The 26094-nt window shown below is 39.8% G+C and overlaps 1 protein-coding gene across 8 annotated transcripts in view; it reads left to right on the forward strand.

The window, feature by feature from the left end:
* The window catches only part of rapgef2b (Rap guanine nucleotide exchange factor 2b), a 60192-nt gene that overhangs the window by 14502 nt on the left and 19596 nt on the right, over positions 1 to 26094 (forward strand). For 7 of the 8 annotated variants that reach the window (XM_072434754.1, XM_072434777.1, XM_072434719.1 and 4 more), the window contains 12 exons: positions 3345 to 3522; positions 7333 to 7469; positions 10552 to 10710; positions 14037 to 14189; positions 14846 to 15010; positions 15323 to 15430; positions 15516 to 15719; positions 18660 to 18768; positions 18843 to 19119; positions 20862 to 21019; positions 23263 to 23503; positions 24329 to 24712. In XM_072434754.1, coding sequence (XP_072290855.1) covers positions 3345 to 3522; positions 7333 to 7469; positions 10552 to 10710; positions 14037 to 14189; positions 14846 to 15010; positions 15323 to 15430; positions 15516 to 15719; positions 18660 to 18768; positions 18843 to 19119; positions 20862 to 21019; positions 23263 to 23503; positions 24329 to 24712 — 2273 coding nt within the window. Of the gene's footprint in view, positions 1 to 1663; positions 1775 to 3344; positions 3523 to 7332; positions 7470 to 10551; positions 10711 to 14036; positions 14190 to 14845; positions 15011 to 15322; positions 15431 to 15515; positions 15720 to 18659; positions 18769 to 18842; positions 19120 to 20861; positions 21020 to 23262; positions 23504 to 24328; positions 24713 to 26094 lie in introns of those variants that run through there. The other variant, XM_072434762.1, reaches the window with a different exon arrangement.

Below are 26094 nucleotides of genomic sequence, written 5' to 3' on the forward strand. Positions count from 1 at the left end.
CTTTAAATGAATTATTTAAACCATAGACCAACATTTTCTTTATTTATGTTAGCATGTGGTCTTATACTCGTTCTGATAATGCTGAAGATCATTGTCAAACTGTCACATTTAGTCATGTCATTGTGAATTTTCAGTATTGTTCTGGTACTTCATCAAATGCCTGTCTAGTTCTGAGACTAGTTCTGATGCTAATTCAGCTTTGTTCATTATATGTTTATGTAATCTTGTCTTGTGAGGTTGTACCCTCTAAATGAAGGTAAATGGCTTTAAATGTAACCAGGAAGTGCTCCCCCGTGTCCAGTAGATCCATTCATTTCAGTGCTTAAAATGGCAATACCCAAGATTTGCTCGTGTTCTTTAACAGACTTTGTTTTGCACTCGTACAGATGTTGTAAAAGCATCTCCTGGGGTCAAGACTACACTCTGAAATCTGTGAAAAGTGCTTAAAATACTCTCTGCAGTGAATAATTAGGATGCTAATTTGAACTCATGCGAACCGTTAAATCAGTGCAGTTCTGTCTCCACCTTTTTAAGACGTTACTAAGCACACGTACAGCTCTTTACAAAGGTTTTTACTGAGCAGCGATCTGTTTCATGTTGAAAAGTAACCATGCTGCAATCTTTTCTTCAACATGCTTCACTTCATAGGCCTTCGATAGAGAGCGTAGTATGTACTCAAGTATGTACTCAAAGCATTCAAAGGACACTGAAGTATTTGATTGGAAAGCACAAATCACAACGTGCCGGCTTTAACCTACATCCTGGGGTGTCGTGTGTCTCGGCGCCCTTTACGACAACATGGCGCTTTGTTTTGTACCTGAATAAAACATGAAATCGGTCCTTCAGTAGCACCAGGACTTTGAGAGCATTGATCCAAGAATAGCATTGATAAAATATTAACCGTGGCCACTGACTTTTAATGCGTACTGCACATTATAGATCTTTGCATATATATCACATGAAAACAAGCATTGGGGGGAATATAAAGGGGACATGAAGCATTCAAAATCCATCTCTCGGGGCTGTGGATAAACGCGAGGAAATGTGCCGATTTAGTTTGACCTTCTGAGGCTTCTGTAGTCTGAGGAATGATGGCAGGAAATGAATGATCTCAGTTAGGGTTATTTTAAATATCAATATTTTCTTGCAGTAAGAGAGGAATTCAACCACTATTTCAAACATAAAAAAGTAATTTGATTTAATATTTTAGATATATTTGAGAGAGAAGATATAGAGTTGGGAGATAATGATTAAAAAAAGAAAAGAAATCATATCAGGAAGAAAATAGAAAGAAAATATAATTGCTTTAAATTTCTTTATTAACAAATTCAAACATTTCATTTATCACTTTTCAAGACACAAATAGAATTGTCAATTTAATTAATACATTAATCAAAAGTTATACTAATCAGAATATTGAAGTATACACATTTGATTTCATTCAGGCAGTTGGACCATGTTGGGACAGGTTTATACAGTAGATGGTGCTCGGCCCCCGGCCCCGGGCCCCCGGCCCCGCCCTGCTGCGTGTTACCGCCTAAGTGGACATCGGGGTCTGAATCATTGATGAGCCTTTTTTGCACATGGCCTTTGGTGCAGAAGTGACAGAGGGTTTCACCGTGGCGCTGGACCGGTGACAACGTCCCATCGTCGAGCGCTTCAAAATTCAACTCTCTTTGGGGCGTCGAAGATGCGTCTGGCGCTGGGGTTTTGCGAGCAGTTGGCTAAGGCGACGTTTTCTTCATTTTCGGCAAAGAAGCAGGAGGTTTCCGAGGTAAGCAGAGCGCTGGTGCCGGGCTTTGTTGTCCTCTTCCATGTTGTGCTCTGACATCGGAGAATATGCCTGATGATATTGACAAAAATGTCAAACTGTTTGTATTCGAATTCTTCCTATGATTAAAGGATCGAGTTTTTGAAATCTATCGCAAATGAGCTAAAACATGGCTGTAAATAAGTAGTTAACCACAAAAAAGTATCGTATTAAACCTTTGCTTACACTCAAGTTTCTGTTCTATTCGAATCGTAATCACTGTATTTTTTCACCATGTTAAAGGACGGATGATCCATGAATACACTTCAATCATCTCCGACCTCTAATATCGTCTCCTTTTCACTCTTTTGGGTTTGATCACAGTGGAAGCTTTTGTTGCTTTTACTTTCTGCTTCTCGCTGCATATATTTGCGCTTTCAAAGAATCGCCTGGAGTTTTCGGGGGGAAAAAGGGACGGAGTTAATTAGCTTGTTTCACAACTTCCTGTTTGGTGCAGTGTATTGACGCCTGTCTCACTCACTACAGCCAGAAGCTGGAATCCATCAGCTAAAATAGGTCACATGTAATTATCACTACATGTTGCTTACTCTGTAACTAAACGCAATGGGAATATAAGAGTTAAAAATCGGGTTGGCTTTTATGTCGAGATGTTCGTTAAAAGGTTCCTACAAACTGCTGGTACGGGAAATAGAAAACTTGAACTGACTTTTATGTTTTGTTTTGATGTTTAGTGCAAGTTAATGATCAAATCTACTGGTTTTAGTTCCAAAAATGATCCTTATGAATATTCATTTCTGCAATTCGGCCAATATGTTGCCATTTAATGCTCAACACAGCTTATGTACAGATAGTAGTAGAAGTAGTAGTAGTTCAGGTACCAGTATTGCAAATTGATAAGGCATTTGACATTATTGAAATATTGTGTTACCAAAGAAAATATCACAGTAGTTATTAAAATAGCTGACAGTTTAACATGTCATGGAAGTACAGAATACTCGGATGACTTTCCGTGTCATGCACCTAAGTCAAAAAGGCCGTGATAATTATGATGAACCACAAGTTATTTTAGAATTTTACTTTGTTCAAAGTAGAGGGTGGCAATATTGACAAAATTAAACGTCTCCCTGTTGTTTTGGAGTATCCGGATAACAATATCAGTTGATATGTCACTCAAACAGAAATGTGCAAAAGTATGAGACAAATGTGGGAGTTTGTTTTATTTTCAGCTCTTTTTGCTGCATTTTGGATACACAAATATTGACCCCATGACTATTACCTTTGTTGGTGTTGGCAATCATCACGATTATACAGAATGTACTACGAATATGTATCGTCCTCCTTTTTGATTGTCCCATTCCTACTATAGATGGTGTGTGATCTGTTGTGAAGTTGAGGGTTTGTTTTCCATTGTTTTCCTCGTTTTTGGCGCCGTGTCTGTGAATCGTCTTTGGCTTCTTGGTTGTCTACCTTCTGCTTCTCGCTTTGTTACAACTCTTCTTTTAGTGCCATCTCTTTTACGACGTCGTCCAAGAGGCTCATTTGTTCTGTTTTGTTTCCTCTTGTGGTGTTGCAGGCCACAGAGAACGAGCCGGGAGACATGGACCTGAGCGGACTCCCGGAGACAGCGGTGGACTCTGAGGAGGACGATGACGAGGAGGACATCGAGCGGGCGTCGGACCCCCTCATGAGCAGGGACATCGTGCGGGACTGTCTGGAGAAGGACCCCATGGACAGGACGGACGATGACATAGGTGAGTGCTGTTCGGGTCGTACTTTCAGATGGGAGCAGAAAGCAGTTTTTTGTACGTTGAATGCTCTTTAGGAATGTGCCAGTAAGAATATTTCATGTTCTGATATTTGAAACCTGGTAATACGACAGGTCAAGGTTGATCAAGGGTTCTTATAGCATTTAGCTAACCTAGAATACATCTTAAAGGGACTAGACCTGTTTTCCCTCATGTGATAAAGCAGCTCTTGTGTGTGAAGCCAGTGCGCCGTTAGCATGCTATAAACCAAAAAACATCTTGGTTTAATGCTGACTTAGTTCTTATTTGAATCTTGCGTTAGACCTTATTTAGACCTGGTTTGATTCTGGTTTAGACTCTGTTAGTTTCCTATTTAGTCGTGTCCTGGTTAGTTCTGCTTCAGCATTGGAATGACCAAGTTGCAGATAAATGTTTTTTTTTTTTTTTAATCTAATATAACTGTAGATATTTTGCCATTATTGAAACAACTCCAGTGTTGAGAATATTTTGTGTAACCCCAAATTCTGTTAGGAATAGGGGTGACAGAGGCCCCTAGAAATCTGGCCCTCAGGACAATGAATAGGCCTGCTATAAACTCAACACTGGCCTCTGAAAGTTGTGAAAAACACTTAAAAACGTATCATTTGGATGCTTGGAATGCATTAGTGAACCGAGCAATAAATCTGGACCACTTCAAAAATGAGCTAGCTTTGTTTTTCACATTTTTTAGACAAAAATAAATCAGGTACAGCATTATATAGTATCACAATGTCAAATGTCGGCTCATGTATTGCATCTATTTATATAGCTCCTTTGTTACATTTCTTTGTTGCTCACATAGAAAAATGACTGTAAGAAAACCTCTTTTAACTTTAATCTTTGTTCTGTATGACAAAGATTGGGGTAAAGGGTATTATATATTTACTTAAAGAGATATTAAGTATATAGTCTTCATGCTTCATCTTAGACTCTAAATCCATTGTCAATAAAACAAGGATCACACATCAATATTATAAATCTTTCATCTTTCATAGCGTCTTCATTATTCCCCCGCGCTCCCTTCCATTTGCTCACCAATTTGATTCAAAGCTGCACATTAAGCTCGCTGGAACATATTTGCGCTGCCATTCATACTACTTTTGAGTAATTCTTGGACTCTGCCAAAGCCCGCGGCATCATATCCTTATAAATCTATGACTCAACGGCGCCGATTATGATATCCCCGGTGCAAAACAAATATCTAGGGCTTAGCGACGGATGCGGCGTGCACCAGTGACTGTAGAGTAGGTGCCAGTGTATCTGCTCTCCCCTCCCCCCACGCGCCCTCTCCCGTTCTCCCCACTGTACTCGCTCCCCTCCCCTCCCCGCCAGGCTTTTCTAGGTCACTCCGGCAACATCCTCCTCACCTCTCCCGGCGCATTAAACTTTCAGCATGTAGCCGCAGCCCCGTGCATGGCGCCGTTGCCATGCCCAAGCACAGGTCAGGGAGTGCACCGCCCGCCTGTGCCAGTCGTAACAAGGCGCCAGGAAAAGTGACGAGACCCAAATACGAAAGGATTCTTTTGTAGAAGCCAACGCACCGCAAAGGGGACACACCCATGCCAAATGTTACGCTGTGAATGAGGTCCAAGGCAAAGGGATTTAGACTAGAGTAAAGATGGACCTTGTTCCTTTTTAAGAGAAGAATCGATGGTGAAGATGCTAAAGATGGTGAAGGGGACGTATTACGCAGAATCAAACTTGTTACAAGGTGTTTTCTCATCATTAGCTTATTCAATGTTGTATTTTTGATTGATTCCTGCATGTTTGAGTAATCCTGTATTGTTCTGCAACTGAGGCTCCAGTGCCAATTCCTGTTTTCACCTACCCCCTATCCCCGCCCGCATCCCTGTACTTAGTTGTGAGTATTTGAAAACTTGACTCTTGTAGGGTTATTAAATGTCCCGTGGTCACTTTTCAAAAATAAAAACATGTAACTGATCATTTGCTGCTTGTTACAATGAAATGTCACTATGAAGAGGCGGGGCTTATCAATTCTGCAGTTTTCAACAGGAAGTCAATGGACCTGTTTCTAATAATTAATTAATAATTCTATCCTTTTTAGAACAATATTGCCGTGTAAAATTATGATTGATTTACATTATAGTTCAATACGAAGTACCTGAAAAAAGATGTCTCCTTTAAAGTCTTCCCACAGTAATACAGTTTGGAGGCAGGAGCTAGCATTAGCTGCTAAAAACGGGGCAACGGGCTAATTACAACTTTAGCAACTGGGCAAAAAAAAGTAACTGCTTTGATTAATTTGATAATTGTGCAACTTACACATCAATACACAAAAGTATTTCAACCACAACTCATTTTGATGCATAAAAATGTATCTAGTAACAAGCATCTAAACTAGATACGCTTTTGATACTGTAAACTTCTGTCAAATGAAATAAAGATTATTCTGTGTTGAAAATGATTAAAGGAAATCATCAGCCAAGTTGAGTTAGTTTCCTGACAACACTGCTGACAGGTTTTGTATGAATTAAACAAAAAAGGTTTCACTCTCTACTACAATTGACATACCCACAATGCAGTATGTCATTGCAGCTCCCAGAATGCACAGGGATCGCGAATAAAGCAAATGTGACAGTACAGTATTCTCTTTGCTGCTTGGGAGTAATTTATGACACATTTTTAAGTCAAATAAAGCTATCTTGTCAGAAACCATGTCATATTGAAACGGGCTCCCCAAAGGCTCTTTTTATCGGCAGTATTTTCGGTTTAAAAAGTGTCGACAGTCTGTTTTGACACTACATGGGATATATTTTGATAATGCATTTGAGTTTTTATGTCTTCGGGATTCTGGAATACAGCGCTGTAGAAGAAATCTCTGCTCCTGTGGTAAACAGTGCAGCTGGAGAAAGGGAAAAGATGCTATCGGTATTGTAGATATAATCTGATCTGCCATCGTTTTTGACCCAATGAAATGCACTTATCATCACTTTGACTACTTTTTATCTATTTATCTCTGTTATACACAATATTGTCCAGTTTAATATCTATGAAAAGTTGAAACTCAAGATGGCAAAATATATATTAATGATGAAGTCCTTTCACTATCGAACTGCCTTCTCATTTGTAACGTTGTCAGAGATAATATTATACAATTTAAAACCAATCTACAACTCATTTGAACATGTAGAGGATCTTTTTACAATGGAAACCTGTCGAAAATCATGACCATATTTCAAAATTGCACTTTATTCACAAAAACACTGAGTTTATTGTGAAGAGAAAAGGGTTAAATTGAGTGAACAGTGGACAAAGTTTATTTGCACCACTGTGACTGCTCTCTGCATGAAGATGTGGTTTCCCGATCCGATATTGGTATTGGTATCGGGCATTTTTAGACCGGATCAGATTTAGTGAATAGATCGGGCCGGTACAATGAATAGTGTCTAGTCTTTGCTAATTCTACAGCTGAAACAGTGACTGAAGAGGAATGTATAGTGTATATAGTATTGGTTTTAACTCTGCGATGTGTTCACGGGACTTTAAGCATCAAATGAAAGCTTTGCCCAGATGTGTTTATGCATATTACGTAGCCATGTGCGCTCCAGCTTATTTACCTGTCTTTATACAGGCCTCAAATATAAATTAAAATATCTTTATCCAATTGGGAGGCAAAAACACTGGACTGGAGCATCACTACTTTATAGTCTCTTCATGCGGCCAGGACTCGGCTGCTAAAAAGCTTGTAAATCTAAATGTGGATCAATAAAATGCCTTCTAAATATGCGTTTCCTGTCCCCTCTTCTCTTTTCGCAGAGCAACTGCTGGAGTTCATGCATCAGCTGCCGGCCTTCGCCAACATGACCATGTCGGTGAGGCGGGAACTGTGCGCCGTCATGGTGTTCGCCGTGGTGGAGCGCGCCGGCACCATCGTCCTCAACGACGGAGAGGAGGTGTGTACTACTGCATAACGTCAATACACCTGGACTAGAGATGTCGAAGCACTACAATATTACAATCATTCTCAATTATTGATGTCATGAGCTTCGTTCATGTTGTGTTAAAGATGACCATTCTTCGAGTATGTGACTAGAAATCAGATTTTCTGAATGATTAAGTACTGTTAAAATGTTACAGAACAAAAAAAACCTCTACATTTAGGTTGAATTGAAATGACTCATAGTTTCCTTCAAAAATGATCACTTTTATTGTTTTTCAGTGCTTACATTGCTTACATTTAGACTACCAGTCAAAACTACCAGTTGAAACTATGATTAAACACACATGGAAAATACTCAACAAAAAAGTGTGGAATAACGTTGTTGTCCACTAATGAACTCGGACATGAAGCTGGTTGAGAGAAGACCAAAGGGTTGCAGCGCTGTCAATAGAGCAAAGGGAGGCTACATTAAGGAATCAGAATCTAAAAATGCATAAAACATATTAAGAGTTATTTAACATTTTATGAATCATATAGACATCTTTTTTCTGGACAGGGCTAAATATAAGCATCAAGGTTAATGTTAAGACTATAGCCAGTGAAACATATTGCAAAGTGTCTAGTTGGTCTGAATATTTAAGTAGCCAAATGAAAGCTAACTGGCTGCACTGTTAGCATCATCGCATACACTCACGTACCATAAACATCTTCTAAAATACATTTGTGAACTTAACCCACACCAGTCCGTCCATCTTTCATCTTCCAGTGCCCGTCTTTTCCGCTCTATTAAACGCCAACGGACGACATCCCTTATCGCAGGACTTCAAGAGGTCCCTCAGGCATCCGAATCAGGCCCCATTTAGTTCCCTTTTTCCTCCCTCGTCAGGGCACGACAGGGCTTTTGAATGAAGACAATTTGCTTCCTTTTTCTTTTTCCCAACCGCACTCTCTCACAAGACAAAGCCAGAGCCATTCCTCCAGGGCTCAGTCACTTTCATAAACGTTCAATTGAGGCGGATTTAAGGTTCAGCGAGCATATTGCAGTTGTCTGGAAGCAAAATAACATGATCAGTCAAGACCCAGAAGCATGCCTGTCTTTCCGCTATAAAGGCTAAATATTGATTATGAATGTGCCATGTGTGAAGTGCTATTCATTCAGATTTGACAGGTTTGATAAGTCTGAAGACGGCCATCTGTTCCTTGCTTTTCTCATTCTAGTAACTGCATATGCTTCTCTAAGTACACATCAAACTCATTAAGCAAAGAGCAGCTGTTTTAAAACCATAGAATCATAAGCGTCGATCATCCCCCGTCATTCTTTGAAGTATATCATCGCAAAGTAGTGACAAATCTACTATGATAGTTTATTATTTCATTTACCGCAACAATGTGGGAGTCCGTGCATTGCCTCTTTCCTCCAGGAGCTTTCCATGGTAGAAAAAGTCCAAAAGTAGTTACTTGGACCCTTTTTCTTTTTAATAGAGACGTTTCAGCTGCCATCCGAAAGCTATTTTCAGTCTGATTGAAAATGTCTTCCGCATGGCAGCCCTTTTTTCAGACAGTCAGGTCCTTTTGTACTGGAAACCCTTTTTGTACCTTTAGCTTTTGCTCTTATAGTGTCTTATTCGTTTAGAGATTTGGATTAAAAACAGGAAAAAAACGACACAACCTCAGACAAAGCCCCCTCATATCATTTAACCAAGCAATCTAATATGCAAACTAAGATTTCCACAAGCGTAAACGCATCAGGAAGCTAGCGGCGGCTGCTAACTGTTAACTTGAAATAGCAATGGTGTTAAGAGCTTTCCGTTAGCTTGTGAGATACATTCATAAATATCAATAAAGATAAACGATATTAAACATACGCGTACAAATAATTGTTTCAAAATAAGTTATTTCAGCCCGTGCAAATGTAGTGTGTAGCTAGAGGTACGAAAAGGGTTTCCAGCTCAAAAGGCGTAACATTTTGGTCGTTTCATGTCCGTAGAATCACCAAACCAACTAAAAAAGAACAATATGATTTCACTCGAACAAATTCTCTGCAGTAGTCTGTCGGGACGTAACGATAACCAAAATATTCTGATATTGTTTCGTCAAATGTCTTGTGGGCGGGTCAAGCTTCTTTGCTTAAATAAGATAAGATAATCCTTTATTGTCCACACATGGGGAAATTTCATTGTTGCAACGCAGTAGATACAAAGGAAAAGGACAGATAACTTATAGGAAGTTTAAAAAACACTCTTAATAGAAGAACTCTTATAAACAAAAACTATAGACAAGAGGGGGAAAATAAAGATAAAATAAAAACGGCTAGCGTAAGTCAAGTAATACTAAGTATTGGTAAAATAAACACTATTTTCATCCGTTCTATGCACATGAATGTGACATTATTGCATGCGAGTATGACAGTAATTGCACATGAATATGACTGTATTGCACATGGTTAAGTCAGTAAATGCATTGTTTTGATACAGCATCCGCTAAAAACAAAGGAAACTACATAGACCAGGGGTGTCCAAACTTTTTTCACCGAGGTCCGCATTTTTAAACTTATACGGAGCGGAGGGCCACAAACAACCCGGAAATGTTGTTTTTTGCATTTGACATAGTTTTGATGCCTCCACACCTTTAATAAGGCCTGGAACATTAATATTATGTTGGTATAACATCGAAATGCTTCAATCTCTCCAATTTTACAGTAAAAACTACTACTTTTTGTTGTTTAGATCAACTTAACAGGAAGCTGGAGGGCCGACAAAAATTGGTCTGAGGGCCGCATTTGGCCCCCGGGCCTTAGTTTGGACATGCCTGACATAGACCATGATCCTTTGCTCTCTTTCAGTGTAGACAGCACAAAGAAATAGCAGTTATTAGCACTTTTATATTTTCATTCTTTGGACTTATGACCATTATTCTGCTTGTCAATGCATTTCAAAAGGAAAAAGTCGTGTATCTATTCTGTTAGCCATCAAATTAACATAATAAAGTCCGTACTGTAGACGCATATTGTAATAATATCGTTACATCCCAAGCGGTCTAAAAAAATCCAGTATGTTTCTCCTTTTTAAATGTCTGGTCTGCGTCTTTTCTGCCAGCTGGACTCGTGGTCGGTGATCCTGAACGGCTCTGTGGAGGTGACGTACCCGGACAGCCGGACGGAGGTGCTGTGTATGGGCAACAGTTTCGGGGTGTCGCCCACCATGGAGAAGGAGTACATGAAGGGAGTCATGAAGACCAAGGTGGACGACTGCCAGGTACATGTCGTTTAACTGTAGAGCCACGTGGAGTTACAGGTACTATAACGTCTGGGATGGGATTGAAATAATAAGAATATATAGTCTGTTCTAGGGCTGCAATGTTTAATCTAGTAATTGTGACAAGTTGACTTTCAAAAATGATTGTATTTTGATCATCATAATTGTTACATAGACTCTAAAGGACATAAACAAGACGGTGAGGGACATTATTAAATCAAAATGTCAAAAAGGTATAGACCATTTCTGATGTTTTAAACTTTTGTTTGTATCTAGAAGCCTTCACTCACCATATTTCAACATTTTATTTGACAATTTAATTCAAGCCTTGAAATAATAATTTTGAAGTGTTTTATTGATGTGTAGTTCATTTGGCTTCATGCTGTCGCTGCAGAAGACACGGTGGTCTTTCCTCGTCTGCACCTCAGTCACAGTGAAGACAAGTGAAGACAAGTGCCTCATACACTTCCTCATATTTACTCGTCTTATTAGCTTTTGGATGACTTTTGTTTGTCTCGTTATTAGAGATGTCACAATATTCATTTTAGTCACGATTATCATGAGGAGAAATATCACCATTTTACAACTGTCAGAAAAAAGTAAGGAAACATTTATATTGTATTTCATTTTAAACAATTAAGATAAGATAAAATAAGCCTTTATTTGTCCACACTTGGGCAAATTTCGGTGTTGCAACACAGGTAGATACAGAAGAAAGGAACAGGTAACACTCTTAACAGAAAAAAAAACTATTATAAACAAAACTATGTACAGAACTTCTCATATTCATAATGGGAATAGAGGAAAAAACTAAAATAAAAATAACTTCCCTATTCTTTAATACAGCGTATTAATTAAACCAATAAAACGGTCACAAATGGATTTAAATGATATAAACGTATGCTTATTGGCCCGTCATTGTAGCTGTTTCAAGCATCCATCATTTATTGGTGAGATGATCTCCATGGTAACGCTCGGGGGCGGGGCTTGAAACTTTGAGAGTCACTTTCCTTTGGCGCGCGCGAACATCAGACACATTTGAGAAGGATCAAGAAGCATTTCCAGGTGAGATTACGCTCTGGAACTCCCGCCTCTCTTTCCCTCCCTCTTCCTCTCCTCCTCTGAGCGGGTTCACTGCGTGTTCGCCGCGTGTTCGCCGCGTGTTCGCCGCGTGTTTGCCGCGTGTTCGCTGCACTTTGCGGCCGCACGTGAGTTGCAGCCGTTGGTTGTTTGTGTCACGTGCTCTCATCTGGACTGTGCGTCGCAGAGTTCGTGGATAAGAATCACTTTGGGTTTGTTCACCGCTGTTTTTACTCATGGAAATATATTGGGACTTCGCTCAGGTGAAGTTGGCGGTGGTAAATATGTCCGAGACTTTATTAAGTTTGTCAAAAGTGATTTTTCTGTCGGTCATTGTCCGTGTTTGACCCGTGATTTCGAGGCTTGCAATTTATTTCAAAAGTTGATGGATATAATCATAGAAGACAACTAAAATACTCTAGTTGCAGTCTTAGTATGTTTTCATGATCATAAAGTTTCAAAAAAAGCTGTGTCTTTGTGACGTCATGGTCCTTCCCTGACGTCATGGTCCTTCCCTGCATCTTTGTGACGTCATGGTCCTTCCCTTCCATTTAAGAAAAAAAAATGGAGATTGCTAAAATAATACTAAACACTGCCTTGTTGTTGAGGCAGCAACTAATCGGATTAATCTTGACTTGTTAAATATAATCATGTTCCAGACTAAATACAGACTCTAAGGGTGTGTTTCCTGATTTGAGCCCAGTTTAGTCCTGGTTTAGCTCTCTCAGACACTGTTTATGTTCATTATTAGTAAGACAGGGTTGTAATTAAACTAAATGTGTTAAATGTATTTTTTGTGATTTTGATTTCTTAAACTGCTCCATCTTCTTCAATATTGTTTTACATGTGCATAAATGCATAACGACGCGTAGGCCGCACCGGAAACTCTCTGACAGTTGAGTCTTTATTGTAATTATTGTGACCTATTTCGCAAGCCTATAAAAAAACATAATTCCCAGCAAAAAGGCCTTTTCACAACATCGCTCGTTGTTTTACGACCTACGTTACCTTACGTTGCTTACGGGGAACTCAAACGGCTTAAACGCACGCAGAAATCCCCACGTTTACGCACAGAGCACCATCTTACAGCTCTGAGCCCGTCATGTGCTTAATGGAAATAAATATAGCAACAATGACGGTAAAGAAGTGGCTCTTCATGCCTGAAATCCTCGAGCTCAGCCGCTGGGAATACTCTAAACTGGCACTTTTGTGGGAAAATCTTAATTAAAAAGCCCTGTTCATGATTCATCACTGGGGAGAGTCGTTTAGCTGTTCGTCTGAAGCTGTTCTACAAGTCACTCATTCATTTTGCCTTCAGCGTGCCATGGTTCAAAAAGGATTGCATTTTTGAGCTGTTTGTTTTGTTGCTGTGGCTCATAACTGATTTAACTGATGATTTAAAGTACAACGCACACTTTCATTTTAAGTTGTAGTTAGGGATGCAACAATAACCAAAATTTCAAGGGATAATATCGTAAAAAAACTAAATAATTATTGGCTTCTGAAACTACATATTGACAAACGTGATGAAATAACTGTTATTAAGCACTATTATATCTTACTTGTTTGGATTATGACAGTAAAATGTATTTTAAAAGACAGTTAATTTCTAGAACAATATTACAGTAAATATTGTACCATGTATAGTGATAATATTGTACAGAGCAATGTGTATATTGTTATATCCCTAGTTATAGTAAAGTTCACCATTTTACTTTTCACTTTTGTAAGCATAATTTAAAAAAAGTGTTAACCTGGAATATTAATTGAATTGTTGCTTGCTCTTCTTTATAGATTTGTACTCATTAGTCTGTTCACAAAGACACATTTGATGGATAAAATGGTTTGATACTCAGCACAGACTTATTATTATAATGATACAATCTGAGACTCTTTTAAAACGTTATTTATTGTATGTTTTAATAGACAATAGACTGTAGTTCTCGACACAAATTATAACTTTTTTGGGGTTACCGTGTCTTATACTGGTTCTGGAAAGGCTCAAGATTTGAAAACTGTTAAAGAAAGGTCAAAAATGTTATCAAATGTGTATCATGTTTTAGTATCTATTCGTTTTTTGTTATACTTTTGACAACTCTACACATGAGTACACAGGATCGGCAAAATGTCAGACCGATACCGATATCTGAGACCCCAAAATAAATCTACTCGCATGACTTTTGAGAGCAGAAGAGTGGATTGAATAACATTTCTTCTGTTCATGATTTGATGTTGCTTTTGTGCAGTTTGTGTGCATCGCTCAACAAGACTACTGCTGCATCCTGAACCAAGTGGAGAAGAACATGCAGAAGGTGGAGGAGGAGGGCGAGATCGTCATGGTGAAGGAGCACCGGGAGCTGGACCGCACCGGTACCAGGAAAGGACACATCGTAATCAAGGTACAAATGAGTAGAGGCCAAATGAATGTCACAGCGTATAAAAGAAGCAATATTTTCTCCTTTGGTGAGCGTAATAAGATCATTATGATGAGATGGGACTGGCGTAGAGGGGAAAGCACACATTTATGAAGTAGGTGTCGCATGGATTCCCGCCAGGGTACGACGCCTCGCTCAGGAATGTAATATTCAGCCCAATCACCATGGAACTGGTTAACTGTGGCAGCCGTAATGACCTGATAAAAACATATATATGTTGCCACATTAAAGATATACATTATATAGGAAAAATACTTCAAAAACAAAAAAAATCAGATTGTAATCAATAATACACTTTATACTTCAGTCATATTTAGACTTTATTTGGTTGATAATGTACAATAGAAATATTTTTGTGACTAGTCGACTACTGAAATAATCGTTATTTGCCGCCCTAAGTAAGAGTATGTTTTATCTACAATACTATTTACAGCCAGTGCCTGAAAATAATCTTTAGCTTTAGATCGTTGTAATGGTTACATTTGACATTTTTACTCCAGTACAAGTAAAATATACAGGTCAAATACATGTAACTCATTCCATATTTGACCATTCTGACTTGTATATTGCTTACATTACCACTGAGGGCTCATGACTCATGACTCTGTGCTCTGGTCCAGGGCACGTCGGAGCGCCTCACCATGCACCTGGTGGAGGAGCACTCGGTGGTGGACCCGACGTACATCGAGGACTTCCTGCTGACCTACAGGACCTTCCTCTCCAGCCCCATGGTCGTAGGCAAGAAGCTGCTGGAGTGGTTCCACGACCCCAGTCTCAGGGACAAGGTACGCCCAGGGATAAAGTACATTTAAACCTGAAATGAGACAGAGACTATTGATTAATCCTTAGCAGTTGGTTCCTTTGTGAAAAAAGGGCAAAATACGGTGTGAATCTACATTGTCTTTGGTTGTACGAGGTATATCCTTATGTATATTCACGGTAACTAAGTAAAGATACTGTATTAGCGTCTGAAACTGCTACACTTGAATGAATGAATACACTGGAATTATTCCAAGTAACATCCATATTCTACTGTTAACTCAAGGCTCTCAAATGAAATGGATATGTCGTATTTAACTGATGTGACGTTCCTCCAGGTTACACGGGTAGTCTTGCTGTGGGTGAACAATCATTTCAACGACTTTGAGGGTGACACCGCCATGACCCACTTTCTGGAGGAGTTTGAGAACAATCTGGAGAAGGAGGTACCTCAGTCTTCTGTCTGTCTTTGTACGCAATCTAATAATGAATGAAACCCCGATCTGACATTCATCATCTTTGTCCTTGCAGAAAATGTGCGGGCACCTCCGACTGTTAAACATAGCCTGCGCCGCTAAAGCTAAGCCCCGACAGGTGACACTGACCAAGCCGTCCCGGGACTCCCCTCTGGCATTCAGCCTTCTGGGAGGTCAGGAGAAGGGCTTCCGGATCTTTCTGGACGCGGTGGAGCCGGGGAGCAAAGCCGCAGAGGCTGGCCTCAAACGGGGAGATCAGGTAATGTGTCATTTTGTCTGTTTATTTCAGTTTTGAGATATTTAATGCACATTGAAAATGTAAAAACGGGATGGTCCTAAAGCCAAATATTAGGACTTGGCAATATGACAATCATTTTCAATTTAATTTATTTTTAAAAACAGCTTTCAATATTTATTTCCTGAACATTAAATAAATGCTAATGTATTTTTAGAGGATTGTTCATACACAAAGTAATTCAAAGTGCACAACATAACACAATATCAACCAAAATCATACAAAATCACAGCTAAACAGAATTGTTTATAGCCTAGATTTGAACATTGTCAGAGTAGAAGCCTGTTTTACATCTTCATGAAGACTGTTCCAGACTTTTCTATACTCTTAATCAATGCTAATTAACATAAAACATAGTGAACTCTGCTACAAACCGCTGACTTGACACTTACTGACATTGCAGTGTCACTGACAAAGGATTGGCTGTAGACGTCTTGATTACGAAGACCCGTCTGATCCTTCACCTTTAGAAATGATTTTTTTTTATCCTTTCATGTGTTTATGTAAAGTCTGCTTTAAGACTTTGAGCTTGGCATCTTTATCCAACTCTAAAATGTATATCCTTCATACTTGAGGCCATTCTACCAGCATATCCTGGGTTGTGCTTAAGCAGCCAGGCAAGTTGTGCGTTTCCCAGCCCGCTTTTATCTGAAGGCTCCAGTTGGGAGGAGAACGCGCCGCCGTCACACACGCCCCAACGCATTTCCATTTGTGAAATGGCTTTTCTATTCTGCTCTAACCACCATTAAACCCACCATTTCCAAACTCTTAAAACTGCGCTGGCTGCTGGCTCTCTCTTCACAGCCCGACTTCTGCAGCAGTTTCACACTTGGCTCCTCATTCCTCTGGGCTTTGGTGGGGTTCAGCACTTATAATCCTTGCAAGCATCTTTAGAGTGTCTCAGCTCCGGCTAAGCTCTTTCAATTGCAGCTGTTTGCCCCAAAAGAGTGGGAGCAATGCCTCCTTTGTATTCAAAGTTCCTGTTGTAAAAGGCAATATTCAATCTAACTGCTACAAAGAACATCTTTACATACTCTAGTTGTGTGTACTGATCATTAACTTGTTCTTCAAGTTGCACTGAATATTTTTGCTTTTAACTTCAGCTTAATTTGAACATAAATAGTCCATATTGCTATGAATAAATTATTATTACATTTTAATTGGAAAGGCTAAGAAAATTGTGAATACATTTGAGCTCTGATGGAGAAAAAAGGGCATTACAGTTACACAAGGATTTCTACAGCTTCTTTGAATATAAATATTCTGTTGGTGGTTCTCGAACTTTATTCACCAAGTACCAACAAAGAAAATATTTGGCTTTTGGAGTACCCCCAGGTCCAAATCGGGACTATTCCAGGTCCAAATCGGGACTATTCCAGGTCCAAATCGGGACTATTCCAGGTCCAGATCGGGACTATTCCAGGTCCAGATCGGGACTATTCCAGGTCCAGATCGGGACTATTCCAGGTCCAGATCGGGACTATTCCAGGTCCAGATCGGGACTATTCCAGGTCGGGACTATTCCAGGTCCAAATCGGGACTATTCCAGGTCCAGATCGGGACTGTTCCAGGTCCAGATCGGGACTATTCCAGGTCCAGATCGGGACTATTCCAGGTCCAGATCGGGACTATTCCAGGTCGGGACTATTCCAGGTCCAGATCGGGACTGTTCCAGGTCCAGATCGGGACTATTCCAGGTCCAGATCGGGACTATTCTAGGTCCAAATTAGGGCTCACCAAAGTCATAAGTAGGAATACACCATTGCTACTGTAGTAGTTATCTAAGAAACCAGAAGATACCACCAGTAATATAATAGAATATTAGCTTTTTATTATTTGTTTTCAAGCCCTTTCTATTCTTTTGTTCCTTTTCTTTGTTGTTGAGCTTGCTTACATTTATTTCTTTGTGTTAAATGACTATAATGTATGAGATGTAACGTGCAGAGGTTTGTAGAGATCCTTATACACATCCAACATGGAAATGGCAGCTCCACAGATTAAAGTGACCTGCAGGTCACATATGCATCTGCGCGGGGGTCACTGAGCAATAGTGCACAGGTCACTGCTTTAAATTCATATTCACCAGATGAACTGTGACATTGGTGTAAGATAATTAGTGAGTTAGATTGATTGTTTTATCTTTTGGATTGGATTGTTATGAACCATAGATTCTCCAGATTAATATTTTAAGAGCATGTATTTTGTTTCCTGTGAGTTCATGGCTCACGGCTTAGCAAATAGTGAACGTGAACTACTGAGGACTTAAGGTATCTTCAGTTTACTTAAATACATTTTGATGTGGATACTTTTACTTCAGTACATGTTAGAGCAGGATCTGTATTTTGTACTTCACTGGACCAAAATGTAGAAAGTACTTTTCATATGGTTGGATGAGTTATTATTTAGCACGTTCATGGTGGCATCCCTAAAGGTTTGAGTTCAGTGCTGGCTTTGAGCAAACAAAATATACATAGAATTCACTAGAAATATTAGGAAATTGATTGTAATTGTTTCTGTTGATCAGCACAATACATTTTCAAAATCACGACATTTAACGTTTACTTTGATATATTGCCATTATTTGATCTTAAGTAGCACTTTTTTGAACATTTAAGTTGCTTTTTTTAATACAAGAAGCAAAATGTATTTCCAGTTTTACAAATGTATGGTTCAGTTTGTTGTTTGGCAGTGGAGGGGAACTTTGACTGTGGGGGACATCCAACGTTTTTATGAATGCCCGAATATTAAATCTGCATTTTTCAATTTGTTTAAGGCATAAAGTATCTGAGATCAATTCAGATTCACTTAAATCTACTTGTGAAATGGCTTGGATGTGTTTGAAAAGTATTTAGTATGTTGTATTTACATAATCAACACCTAAACCCTTATTATTTTCCCTTTCAGATTTTGGAGGTCAACGGGCAAAACTTTGAAAATGTCCAGCTCAGCAAAGCCAACGAGATCTTGAAAAACAACACACACTTATCCATAACTGTGAAAACAAATCTATTAGGTGAGTATCTGCCCACAATACAACAACTTTTCAAATTTGAATTAAACTCGACTAAACAACATTGTCCCGTGCAGTGTTCAAAGAGCTGCTCACCAGACCCGAGCAGGACAACGATATCGATGGCGACGAAGAGCACGACAGAAAGAACGGGGCCCCACACCTGCCTAAGATCGGGGACATCAAAAAGGGCAGCAGGTACTCCATCCCGGACCTGGCCGTGGACGTGGAGCAGGTGATGGGTTTGGAGAAGGTCAGCAAGAAGGCCAAGTCCAACTCTGTGGGCGGCCGCAACAAGCTCAAGAAGATCTTCGACAAGACGCTCACCAGCATCTTACCTCCAAAACCATACAAGTAAATCATTCAACCTTTTGATTTTAGGTTTGGTGCGATCTTAAAAAGCAACGTTTAAAGCGGGAGGGGATATATTATGTTTATTTTGTTTTATTGATGTAAATTTAAGGTTTTGTTCTGATTTGATCCAAGTCAAGTCCTGGGTTTGTTCGCATTTGCACAGTCTTCACATCAAAACTGGAACTAAACAAAACTGGGACGAAATCTGGACTAGATCAGTACTAAAGCAGGACAGGAACAGGACCAAATCAAATCTAACGTACTGATTTATTTATGAAGCACTCAAGTGCAGAAATATCACTTTATACCCTTATTTGAAAGTTTAAAGGTGGTATGGACGTTTTTTTTTTCAGCAATTTTTTTTATCATATTTCCTCGTGGCGTGGATAAATCATTAGTCCTGCCACGTATCAATCATAAAACGCACCTACCGTTCACCTGCAGCCGCGTCAGGCTCATCCCACGTTTCCGCGTGCCTAAGCGCATGGATCTATCATAATATAGTTCCCTCAGTGTACGGGGCAAAATGAAGACGGAGAAAGACAGTTCGAGCTGACGCAGAAGTGGACAGAAATCTACGGGAGACGAGAGATGCGATGCGATCCGTTGTGCTAATAAACAAACGCACGTGTGTGTTGTATCAGTCCACACGGGGGAGTGGCATGAGCACGGGGGAGTGGCATGAGCACGGGGGAGTGGCATGTGCACGGGGGAGTGGCATGTGCACGGGGGAGTGGCATGTGCACGGGGGAGTGGCATGTGCACGGGGGAGTGGCATGTGCACGGGGGAGTGGCATGAGCACGGGGGAGTGGCATGAGCACGGGGGAGTGGCATGTGCACGGGGGAGTGGCATGAGCACGGGGGAGTGGCATGTGCACGGGGGAGTGGCATGTGCACGGGGGAGTGGCATGTGCACGGGGGAGTGGCATGTGCACGGGGGAGTGGCATGTGCACGGGGGAGTGGCATGTGCACTTCCACCTGCGTTCTCAAATCGCCGAAAAATCGTCCATTGCGCCTTTAAAACATAACCTTTTTCTTGTTTAATTTTTTAATCATCTCTTTGTATTTTTTTATATATATACCGGTATATATAATATATATTTGCACTATGAAGAATAACAATTGATATCCAAATTTAGCTTATCTTCATAACAACATTATCTATATTTCTGTATATTTCACGCCCTCAGTCCTGATTTAGTCTTAGTCTTCCCATGTTTTAGTTTTGGTCTAGTGCAGGGTTAGTTTTGGTTTCTGTATCATGAGTTGAGGTTGTCTTTCCAACAAACGTTTGGTTTAATTCTTTGTGGCCAATTGAAACCAGGTAGTTCTGTATTTTAAAGCACCATTTTAGAGCCTAAATCACCTTCACTATGAGGCATTTAGCCATTAGCATCATGTTGATACTTTACTGCGATAAGCATGACTATTATCAGATCATTTATGTATCTGAAAGTGTGCAACAGCAAATATTTCACATCCAAATACAGTAATGCCAGTTTAAAAAAGCAAAAATACAAATAAATGTCCAAACCAATTCAAACAAAATACATAATAAAGCATAATATTTGGGGGGTTTTTTTTGTTTGTTTTTTTAGACTGTCCCAAACATTAAAAAGAAAAAAAAGAAAATTCACCATGTTTTCATGTTTGACCATACAAACATTGCCCCCTGCCTTCAGTACGACAGAACTGCCGTCTCACGTTTCCTCTCCACTCTCTCCCCCTCTGTTGCCATAGCGACGTTTGCGTGGGCCAATCGCAGGACGACAGCATCGTAGGGATGAAGCAGTCCAAACAGATCCCGCCGGCTCTCCCGGTCAGCGGCAACCTGTCCTCCTCCAACCCCGACCTGCTCCAGTCGCACCACCGCATCCTGGACTTCAACAACCAGCCCGGTAAGACCCTAACACAAGCAGCTTCCTGTTCACACTACCCACATTTTCAGGAAGATGGAATATTTAGTTCTGAATAGCTACACCAACAGTCCCTACTTTTCTCATCAGTTAAAATGTTAAAAATGTATGATCCTAATACAGACGCCAAATATTTTTTATAACAGACAGTGGAAATATGAAGTCTAATTGTTTCTTCAATAATACACTTCATTTGTGAATATTCTCTTTCTGGAATCCTTCAGTCACCACATGTGAAGCCTTATTTGGTTCAAATGTATTTAAAAAGTCTCAAAGTGCAATCGCTGACCAGTCGACTTCTAAAATAATCATTAGTTCCAGCTCTAATTTACACTACAAAAGAAGTGACTCTGAACAGGAGTTAATACACTTATACTGATCGATACTAAAATTAGTATTGAAACTAGATACTCACTTTATGGTATCGATACCTAAAAAATCTAATAAATAAAACAGAGTGTAACCGTTCCATGTACTGGATCAGAACTAGTGAAAACAAATATATGCACATATATATATTATTATGGAATGACAAATAATACTGAGAGGTTTTCATTGGTATTAAAATAGTTAGATTTTTTGGTTTGACAAGATTGTTTTTAACATAATTTTGAGTATTTTTGAAGATTTAAGTCAGTAACTTTTTAATTAATTCATCTTATTTTTTGCTAATTGTAGCTAAATGAACTAAGCTCAGTTTCTGTTCGAATGTCTTTTTTCATTCAATGCAAAGTCACTATCAACTACTATTACAAATATTTGGACTTAAGTAATTTGGCAATTTTAAAACTACAATTTGATCCAATTAATACACTAAATTGTATTATTTTGTAAAGTATTTACCATTTTCGCATGTGTTTCATAAAGCTAGTAGCCATACTTTGAAGCTATTGTCATTTGCATTAACTAATAGCACGTGAGCGATGGCGTTTTCACATTAGCTAGAATAAAAACTGCCCAATCTCTCAAACAAACGGCAAACGCTTTCATGGAACTGCTGCTGTTTTCTGAAACCCGTTGAGAAATTGGACCATTTGTCATTTCAAAGTGCAATGTTTCAGCTCTGGCACGTAGCAAAAGGCCATTTTATGAATCAAAGGTGTGAAAGAGGGAACTGTCATCATTCAGCGTTATTTTCCTCACCAGCCGCATGATTTAAACACTGCCGTAGACCCAATCATATAAATTAAGACTGAGCTATTTTATTATCACTAACTCCTCACTGTGGCGCGTTTCTGTTCTTTCAGTCCCTGTGGTGCTCAGTAAGTATCCGTCATCTCTTTACCAGCTTTGACAGTTCTATAAAAACGCTCTAGCACTAGAATATACTTTCTGCATGGGACTGGGAACTTGGGAACTGAACAGTGATTAACAGTACATTTTTGAGCACTTTGGTGATGGTAATTACTTGATGTTGAAGGGTTGCACAAACCTCTACTACAACAATTACTGCATCTATTAGAACAGCTACTACCACTGCTGCAGTTACATATTTCAGTTGTTGTTTGTGCATCCCTGTCTACTGGAAAATAAGAAAAGATGCTTGTTTGGTGGTGTCATTATAGAAATAATCATAATGCTCACTTGTACATTAATTTCCTCCTGTTTGTGTTGAGATTGTGGTGGCACTTGTAAAACCTGTTTAATTTGAATGTAATTGAAGAGTTAATTTGCAAAAGCTGATGATTTGGGGGAGGGGAAAAAACTAGCAATGATTGGAAAATTTATTGCAATATAACAATTTCATCCCCCTTAAGACATTTTCTCAACTTTAGTGTCTTTTATGGTAACAAAAAAAGTGACTTATTAAAAACTGAGCTAGTCTTTCTGTTTTTGCACATAAACTAAAAAATAACTTTTTAAGCATAGTTTTTTTTATTTTTTTTATTTAAGTTTCATCTTTTAAATAAGATGCAAAAAATACAAGTAATCGGGGAGTTGTTACTTGGTTGTTTACTTAATTTTTTATGTTCTAATAAAGGTTAGCATTAGCTTTGGGATACAGCGAGCTAGCCTGCCACGTTAGCATTATGAGTTTGTTTCTGGGTGCTAATGCTGTCTTTACATTCTCTCACCTCGGGCTGATTAAATAAAACATTTATGGGTTTGTTTATAGACTTTGGTGGAGGGATTTTGACTTTGTGGGTGTCATCGTTGTCTTTTCTATTCGTTAAATCGACTACAACTGACCTTTCGACTCAAAGTCTTCTTCCCCTCCTTCGCAGACATGTCGGACCAGGTGTTGCGCGTGTTCAAAGCGGACCAGCAGTCGCGGTACATCATGATCGGGAAGGACACTACGGCCAAGGAGGTGGTGGTCCAGGCCATCCGGGAGTTCGCCCTGACCGCTGCGCCCGACGCCTACTCTCTGTGTGAGGTGTCGGTCACTCCGGAGGGCGTCATCAAGCAGAGGAGGCTGCCCGACCAGCTGTCCAAACTGGCAGACAGGATCCAGCTCAGCGGCAGGTGAGGACGGACGTGGAACTAACTGGATATGATATTGGTATTATGGCTTGGAAGTTAATTTCCAGTGGAAGTGCAAATTCTGTAGTTTTGAAGTGTTGTGAATTGCTAGTTGGCTAAAATGTTAAATTTAAGAATCACTCATGCAGTTAATTAATAATGCACTCTTGAGTAAACTTATGAATCAGCAAAATAAGCAACGAACAAAAATGTGCAGTGACTCAAAAAAAGGTTGGAAAATACTGGTGTTTTAGAAAAAAAGGCAAGCAATGTATATTTAATAGACTTTTTGCCATTGGTTAAATGTTCCAACGTTTCCAGATTTGTTGGTTCACATTTTTGTAGACCATAACATAATTATATGAATTCCTAAAGGTGTTTATTTAAATTTTGCTTCAGCATTTTAGCATATCAAATTCTGTCGTCAATCTCTTAAACCTGAAAAATAGTAATGTGCTTATTTTATTTTACTAAAAGATTAAAAAAGAATTAAAAAAAAGTGTAACGTCCTCCCTGTAATAAGAGAAGTACATAGACTTTCATTATGCAAACTCGTCTACCTTTCTTAATGTGCAGAAAAACATGGCCCTGTACTTCTGGCTTCACTATTATTATTGTTTAGGACTCATAAGCCGCAGCAGAATATGAATATTATAAAACCATCTACTGTAACAGCAAACTGGCTCAGACTGGGATGAAGGAAAAGAATGTCAGGCATTTCTGCTCCACTTGAACTATTATAGGAATATGCCATTTCTGCGCAAACATGTCTTTATCATACATTTCCCCAGTAAAACTCCTAACCCACGCCTCCCCCTCCGTCACCAGGTACTACTTAAAAAGCAACATGGAGACGGAGACGCTCTGCTCGGACGAGGACGCCCAGGACCTGCTGCGAGAGGGCCAGATCTCCCTGCTGCAGCTCAGCACGGTGGAAGTGGCCACGCAGCTCTCCATGAGAGCGTTCGAACTGTTCTGCGCCATCGAGCCCACGGAATACATCGACGACCTGTTCAAGCTGCGCTCCAAGACGGGCTCGGCCAGCCTCAAGCGCTTCGAGGAAGCCATCAACCACGAGACGTTCTGGGTGGCGACGGAGGTGACGCGGGAACCCAACCAGCTCAAGCGCATGAAGACGGTCAAGCACTTCATCAAGATCGCGCTGCACTGTCGAGAATGCAAGAACTTCAGCTCCATGTTTGCCATTATAAGGTATGTTTACTCCGTGAAACGCAGGTTAATGGCGTCAGATAAAAGGGCGTTCTGATTTAATCTTAGGTCATGCAAATGTTAGCGGCGACGTGTTTAAAATAAGCCCGTCTGATTTCAAGTCTGCCACAGAACTCTGAAATACCACCAAAAAATGATGTTGTAAATTGGTTCCGGGATGGTAAAAGTATCTCTCAAGTCTCATTACGGTCATCAGTGTTTGTCTTTTGTAAAACGAATCAGATCTCTAAAAGTAATCACAGCTAAAGCTAAAGATGGCACCGTTTCTATTGCGCTCTAGGATTACACTCATCATTTACGGCAGGAAATAGTCACTTAAAGTTACTATTAGTTACTAACATTTCAAACTCTATTTTGATACTGAGGAACGGGCTCAATACCAATTTCGATACCACAATGAGGACAAAAGGTTTGTTTTTTCAGCATTTTTATTCAGTAGCAGTTAAATAAAATATGAAGTATTCACCACAAAATCCTGAGCCACAATCATTAAAGATGAACAGACTTCAGAGGGAACGTCAGAAACATTGTAATCTCATGAAACATTAGACACAAAACACATTTTAGGAGCAGCAGAACCAGAAAACACTTCAGTACAGTTTGTACATTCTTAGAACTTGACACTAAAGCGCCATAACATGAGTTGTGCAAACAAAACAAACACTTAACCAGTTCTATACAAATAAATACATTGTGTACATTTGAACTTAAACCATGTCATCAAACACAAAACTAAAGCTTATTGCCACTGCCAAGGCATCGAAAAGAACCAGAAAAGTTTGTAGATTCCTAAAACTGGGTGTATTTTTACTCCTCTGCACTAAACCAGTTGCTAAGGCACCAGATTATTCACGTTTTCAGCTGATAAAGACGCGCGCCGGATCTCCCCAGCTACGGCACCCGTCGGTACCTGCTCACGCGGGGGCCCCGGCGGGACCTCTGAGCATGTGCAGGACGACTCCACTGAGCATGTGCAGGACGACTCGGACGCACGTCTGCTGCTGAGTGTATTCTACGGACATGAGTCCGACGCGTCGAGAACGCACGTCCGGTGCGTTTGTCTTTCTAATGTTCACGCGCTCAAATTCTGCATCAGGCGCGATTCGTCCGCAGCGGTTTGTACGAGGCTTTAGAACTGGTGCGGACCAGGGGAATCCCACCTGCGTTATCGCGCGTTCAAATAATTGATTGCGTTAAATAAGTGATGAGTTAACGCGATAGTAACGCGATAATTACGCGTTAACTTGCCCAGCCCTATTTAGAACATAAACATTTCCAACACAAAATAATACAACTATTTAATATATGAATGTGGTGTGTTTTAATTCTGATAAAACACAACATTATATTTAAAATGTTCGGGA

This window comes from Eucyclogobius newberryi, unplaced genomic scaffold (assembly GCF_026437365.1).
Source record: "Eucyclogobius newberryi isolate DKJ021-1_F unplaced genomic scaffold, fEucNew1.0.hap1 SCAF_11, whole genome shotgun sequence".
Taxonomy (NCBI): Eukaryota; Metazoa; Chordata; class Actinopteri; order Gobiiformes; family Gobiidae; genus Eucyclogobius; species Eucyclogobius newberryi.